Source organism: Cyprinus carpio, chromosome B11 (genome assembly GCF_018340385.1).
Source record: "Cyprinus carpio isolate SPL01 chromosome B11, ASM1834038v1, whole genome shotgun sequence".
Classification (NCBI taxonomy): Eukaryota; Metazoa; Chordata; class Actinopteri; order Cypriniformes; family Cyprinidae; genus Cyprinus; species Cyprinus carpio.
Window position 1 is genome coordinate 22,650,126 of NC_056607.1, and position 7,590 is coordinate 22,657,715.

The 7,590-nt window shown below is 34.3% G+C and overlaps 1 protein-coding gene across 1 annotated transcript in view; it reads right to left on the bottom strand.

Moving 5' to 3' along the window:
• The window catches only part of LOC109089090 (echinoderm microtubule-associated protein-like 6), a 57,901-nt gene extending 50,622 nt beyond the window's left edge, over window positions 1-7,279 (bottom strand). The window contains exon 1 of the mRNA XM_042733457.1: window positions 5,933-7,279. Within this exon, the coding sequence (XP_042589391.1) occupies window positions 5,933-6,129 (197 nt within the window). The 5' untranslated portion in view covers window positions 6,130-7,279. The remainder of the gene's footprint in view (window positions 1-5,932) is intronic.
• Between the last annotated feature and the right edge of the window lie 311 nt (window positions 7,280-7,590).

The following is a 7,590-nucleotide window of genomic DNA, read 5'->3' on the forward strand; positions in this document are numbered from 1 at the left end:
AAAATTAATTCTGAAGTTTTCCAAAGTCATTTTTCTCTATTTTTCAGATGCTGACCTAGAGAAAGGTCAAATATACATTATATTGGTGATTATGCAAAAATATACTGTATATGAACACTCAAAGATGCAACTGACCAATCAGAATCAAACAGCCATGCAATCATTTTCCAAAATTGGATAGAACTGAGTCATTTATTCCACTTATAAAATATAAACAAATGCTTTTAAATCATTCTTGTCAAATAGAAATACTTTCTTAAACAACTGATTAAGTATCTTCAGACAGTCTATGTCATCGCTTGAGAATGTGATGAGATGATATCAAGCTCTAACAGCCGAATTAATCAACACCTTAATTAGAGTCTGGAATACAATGTCGTAAATTAATTTAAATTCTAATCACAAGTTGCTTGTTCAAATTTCCATTTGCACTTGGTAAAAAAAAAAACTGTGCTATTTTTAAGCGTAGGAAAAAAAGCGGCGACTGAGCAGGGTCTGTTCATTAGAATAATGCAATTATGAACGCATCTCCAACGAGAGCTTTAATGAAACGAGCAGTCAGGTTGTTTTAGTCCTAATGAGCTCTCAAAATCATGCATATCTGAAACCGTGACAAGACAGAAACAAGAAACGCAAATAAACGTGTCCTCGGCGTGGAATTTGAGCTCACAGTAATTCCACAGAGAGTCTGCCCTCGGTTAAGAGCTCAGATCTTGAGCTAATCTGGCTGTGTTCGGGGTCAGATCCGGGCTGATAGAGTGACCCCACACTTGCCCTTCATGCTGAGAGACACAAGAACAATGAGTGCTTTGACTCACTGAACGTCTTTACTTTAGTCAGCAGATAATCTAGACAATTCAAAACAGCAGCTACTTCAACACAGTCCTTTAAAAAAACATCTAAAGGAGCCAGAAACCAAAACACAAACCTGAAGAACCTAGAATCAAACATTAAAATGTTTTTAATCTTCAAAGAATCACATAGAAACTCAAGAACCCGATATAACTAAAAATGGTTCTTTTTAAGAAAAGGACCTAAAAAGTATTTTTGTCTTATTTGTCATTACAAAGATCAAAGTCAAGTTGATTTCTATCGTGCTTTTCACAAAACACACTGCTTTAAAGCAGCTTTACAGGAAATCATGATGTTAACGTTTATTATGCATTAAACAAATTAAGTGTTTTGAGATGAGTGGGTGACTAACTGGGTGAGTTTTTGGGAAAAGTCATTATTTTTGCAATTCTGTTTCACTGAAAAAACAGCTTTTTCATGTAAACATTCTCCAATATTTTTTTTTTTCAATTATTTTTCAATTAACTTTGAAAAAAAAAAGTTATAATGTTGATGATGCTAAAATTACTGCAAAAAGAGCTAAATGAAATCTCAACTGAGAATCATGAAATATTACAGCAAAACTAAAACGAAACAAAACAAAAAAAAACGTTTCGTATGCATTACAGGAATTACAATTTGGAGGGAAATGTGCTTAATTACCATAAATAAATCAGCTTTGCAGAATATTATGATGTTAATGTTTATAATATCTTAATATTGCATTTATCAGATATAATATAGTGACATTTTGTGATTATATAAACAATCAAGCAGACTGCTTTGTGAGTATACTTTATGTATGCGGATATAGTTAAATAAACTTATATATGCAACTTTATATAAAGAGCTGGACGATAATATAATTATATTTTGCAAAAAAAATAAAAAATAAAAAATCAGGCCACATATAAGATCATAATATAATATCATAAACTGTATATCCAACTTTATATATAGACCTGTGTGATAATACAGTTTACATTTTTGTGATGACAAACGCAATCCTGAATCAAAATACATTTTAGCAAAAAGATACAAAGATATCTTGTATTCTGAACAGTTTATTAAAATTAAGTGACTTTATGTTTGAAGCAAAGTAAAAAAATATCTGCCAATGTGGTTAAGCAGGTATTTTACATTTTAATTTAATTAATTTTGATATAAAAAAAAAAAACAAGAATTAATATCTTAAGTCATTTTGTTTCTAGAAATTACTAGAAAAATGAGACAAATATATATATATTTTTTTTTTTTTTTTTTTTTTTTTTTTTTTTTTTTTGCAATGCTTAAGTGATGCAATCACCACTATATATATATATATATATATATATATATATATATATATATATATATATATATATAGTAAGACTACACACCTGTTAAACAAACTAGATCTCCTCCATCCACATCTCTTTTCACATTCACATGATTATTCTGGTCTGTAGAAATCATTTGCTTTATTGCTCACCAGGAAAACTTATATAAATAAGCATGTAATATATAATAGCAGCACACCTCTTCTTAACAAGACACATGATTTACTACAGGACGAGTTACACACTAAAGTTCATTTTAAGAGCTCAAGGACTGTACAAATCACTAACACTAACTATGACCTTTAATATTACTGATGACTGACTCAAAGCACCTTGAATAATTGTTGTGTAAAGCACCAGGCTGCTCTAATGCAGCTCAGAAAGACACTGGAAGTTCACTGGGTTTGACTCTTGACTGCAGTAAAAGCACATTTTATACCTCAGCGCCACTGGCATCATGTGTTTCTGCATTGTACTTTTAATATGACTTTTAATAGCAAAGTTCCCCCTCAGGCAGCGAGATGAACTGGGTTAATATACTCACTCTTCAGTCTACATCGACCATGACCAATATGTGTGTGTGTGTGTGTGTGTGTGTGTGTGTGTGTGTGTGTGTGTTCCTAATATAATACAATCTGCAAAAGCCAATGACACTGAATGTCAGAGTTTCCATAAACATAACACACACACAATTACTGCAATAACACAAACGCTGTCCTGTGGTTTCTGTTTATAGATGCACGTTACAGAGAGACCTGCTAAACGAGGTGACGGGACACTTGAGACAATTAACACTAATTACCAAATCCATCAATTGCAGGCTCAGCCTAAAACAAGACACCAGCATCCCATAATTCAGCACATATCCTGTGTCTGTTTGCTCACAGAATGTAACCTGCGCTCTAACTCTAACCAAGCAATTAAACTTCATTATAAACAAACATGATCAGGTTGTTGAGGATCTGGGCAAGATGATAATTGCTGTGAATGGAATCGGATGACAAGAATAGCATCCCACCCTCAGGCTCAAACAGAGCCGGCGAGCGTTGTGTGGATATGACAGTTGGGAAAATGTTAAAACGGGACTAAATATCGCAAAATCTGCTAGGCTTTCTGTCACAACACAGTCCATAAAATAAATGTTCATGCAAACATGACTAAAATGCGAGATGCAAGCCAGAAAACCAGCATTTTTAATTATTTTTTGGGATATGATCAATACAAAATACATCTTTCACCCTCACTCAAATAAAATATGGAAGCCTAAATTTAAGATTTATGTATTTGAATTGCATTTAAAATATACATCCATGTGGACCGCACTGCAGTTTTAATATAAACAAACTAATAAACTTAATGTGATGCAAATTAATAAATAAACAAACAAAGCATAGTTTATAATTAATTATATGCATCTACATGCATTTAATATAAACAAACTATAACATTAATATTATGCAAATAAATAAATGAAAAAATATGGCATAGTTTATTATTAACTGTATGCGTCTTTATGCATTTAATACAATCTATTAAACATAATGTGATGCAAATAAATAAATGAATAAAAAAAATATGGCATAGTTGATTATATGTATCTATTAGATTACTTCAATCATAAAATTATTTTTACAATGCATATATACAAATTGCTTAGAATCGGCATGAATCTGTTTATTGTGAAAACAATTACATTTATTCAGTTATTAAAATATAAGTTATTGATGATAAACAAACTAATTCTATTTTTTTTTATTTAATAATTAATAAAATTATTATTAATCATTAATTTTATTTATTTAAAACATTTATTTATTTATTAGTACAAAATTGGGTGTAGAAACAATTTTCACTCAGAAATTACTTGCAAATTTTACAACTAATTACAAAGAAATTGCAAGTAACACACTGAATTAAACAAAACATTCTAAAGTATAAAAAATAGTATTTTCTTGCAAAATGTACTCCAATGATATTTGTTTTGTCTCAATTCGAAAAATCATTTTTACGGTCTATTTAATAAATCTGACCTGCTTTATTTGACTAACAAATACGCATCACATTAAGTTTATTAGGTTGTTTAAGTTAAATATTTTTAGAAGCACAAGCGTCCTCTTTTCCACGAGTCACCTGGAGGCGAGAGTGAGGACGAATCGCGGTCACTTCCTCACCGTATCGGCCCATCTCTCCCTCCAGGAGAAAAATCACATAGCTTTGCTGAACAAGAAAAGGCTTTTCACAGAAGCGCTGCCCTCCATTAGGGTCATCCTGCTGCCATCTCTGCATATCAACTCGAGTTCACTCCAAAATCCTGCTGCTGCTCACTGATTTAATCAGCTCACGAGCGAGTCCTGACCCCTCGCCTGTTCGAGCGCCGTATGCCATTGTAAAGCTGGAGTGCATGCTCTGATAAATGAGCGGATGAAGAGGCGTGCCGGCGTTCAGATAGCATCAGGTGTCTCAGATACAAACCGCTTTATCACAGAGGAACAGCTACTGTCAACACCACACACTAGCACACAAACAACCAGTCAACACACCAGCGTATGAGAGAGTGTTATGATATATACCACCAATGATTGTTCTAGTAGCATTGCATTCACATGCTACTCTATTCAAAAAAATATATATCATGACATTACTACAGTTAATGTACAAAAAACGCATATTTGATGTGGTACATGTCCAGAAAAACATGATCTTTTCATGGTAAATGTGCAAAAACTCTATATAGGACTAATCCATGAAATACCATGACATTACTCAAATATGGTATTATCATGGTATTCTTATTAATTATATTAATTTACCATGGTATATGCATTAAATTTCATGCTTTATAAACAATACAATGATTTTACCATGGTAAATGTCCAAAAAAAACATGGTATCACCAATGGCTTTCCCATAGTATTAGTCCAAGAAATTGTGATATTATGATACTCCAAGAAATACCATGACATTACCATGGAATATATATATTACATACAGTGATACTGAATGATTGTCACATTAATTCACCATGGTATTTAAATCATATCATAATTTAAAACAGTGAAATTGCATTACCAATGGTAAATATATCCAAAAAACATGGTATCACTAAGGCACATGTCCAGAAAAACAGGCTTTTGCCATAGCATTTGTCCAAAAAAATTTCAATTGCATGGTACTCAAAGATACACCACGGCATTACTATGATACATATTAAAAAGCACGTTATCATGGTACTTTGTTACATACAACGGTGGTATTTAAAAAGAATACAACGGCACTGCAATGGTTAACGCCCAAAAATCATGGTATTGCCATAGTACGTGTCCAAACAAATTGCAATATCATGGTTTTTCAAGAAATATAATGAAATTATCATGGTACATATAAACAAAAAATGGTATTATCGTTGTATTTTGTCACATACAATGGTAATAACTATGGTATTTACATCATACCTTGTAGCATTTCAAAGAATACAATGGTATTACCATGGTAAAAGTACCAAAAAAACATGGTTATTGTCATAGTACATGTTATTGGGATAGTATGTGTCTATATCATAGTACTACAAAAAAATGCCATGACATTACTATGGTACTGTATATATTCCAAAATAATGGATTTATCATGGTACTTTGATACATACCACAGTACTGAAATAGACTGCCATAATAATTCCCCATGCATGCTACTGCACTTAAGAGAATGCAATGGCATTACCATAGTGCATGGTGATTTCATTGCATGTTTTTGATATTTTCATAATGCATGCTGCGTGGTCATACCTAATGATGTCGTCGTTGTGTCCCAAGTAAAACTTCTGCGTGTGTTCTCTGGTGTTGTAAACCACTCCGACTCCAGCCACGAAATACACGATCTCCTTCCCGGCGGTGTAGTACAGGTTATTCCTGCACTGATGTCCTCTGTACCCATGAATCCACTCCAGCCTCAGCTGACAGTGGGGAGCCGTCTTATCTGCCATGCTCTCAGGATCTGCAATGGTCTACCATTCACAAAAGTGTCATTTAGTGGACGCTCTTTGGGGGTCGAAGACACAATGGTGATGGGTCACCTCTTGTAGGGTTGTAACCTACAGCCTTTAAGACACCGGTTCAGATCTTTAACCAACCCTACGGCAATGCCATTCAACGCCCTCTTGAAGATCATGCATGCAGCACGGGCATCATAACTGGAACACAAGCTGGGTCACCTGTACAGGGAAGGGTGTCTGAAGATCCCAATGGGTGGCATGAAGAAATCAGGCTAAAATGATGGGAAAATGCTGAAATTTGGATCCAGATTAAAGGGAATGCAGTCAAGAGTGATTACAAATGTTCATATTGGAACAATTGGTCACACCTACCAACCACTGCATGAGTTTTTAGAGTATAAAAGCCTTTAAAAGGCATGCTGAATCTATGCATCACCGTTAAAAACAACTCTAGCAGTGGATCTTGATCAGAAAATGCATCTAATGTTACAACACGCTGGACACCTTCAAGGTCTGGACGTCTTTAAAGGGCTGCAGAGACTTCAGGAGACAAACCTCACACCTAATCTTCTCTAAAGGGCAGAAGTCGGTTTTCAGAAAACCAACACGATTTCAGCCTTCAGTCGATTCTCGACCGCCCTGCATCAGACCTTCCCCAAAAACGTCTTCATGCTCTTCAACTTTCGCCTGGAGATCTTCAATTCCCGGTTGATCCTCAAGCAAACTCTTCCATTCCTCGCGTGATCCGGATCACTGAATCATCAGCAACCGGGTCTGAGATGCAGATATCCTCATTCTTGAACGGAGGAACGGAGCCGCGCGAGTTGGTTTAGGTGGATTAATCCCTCCACCGCGAACTCGGCGCAGCGTTGAGGGAGCAAAGGAGCTTTGGGTTGAGTTATTGGCGTAATATTTTGAAGAATATGATTTCTGGTTTCTAGTAAGCCATTCGGCTTGGTTACTACGACGCCTTGTGGCCCGTTTCCGATGATGCCGACCAACGGAGAAAGCGGCGCCACGCAAGAAATCATGGGACTTGTAGTTCTAAACGGTCTCCAGTGACGCTCAGTCTCACGAAAATGACTTCAAATCCCATGAGCGCTCAGCATGCGCTGTCCAATGTGCTGAACATACGGGTCTTCATCCAAGAACATTCTTACCGTATCCATCTGAGAGCCAGCAATAAGGTTTTTCTATATATTATATTATATTATATTTATATTATATTATATTATATTATATTATATTATATTATATTATATTATATTATATTATATTATTATATTATATTATATTATATTATATCAAAACATTTATTTTGTATAATATTTTTGCTCAACAACATGTATTAAGATATCAAAAGCATATTAGGAACAGCTAAAAGAAGTGCTAGAAGGAACGCTCGCTATTGTATTTTTGTTGTATTTTTTATAATAATTTACACAACATTTA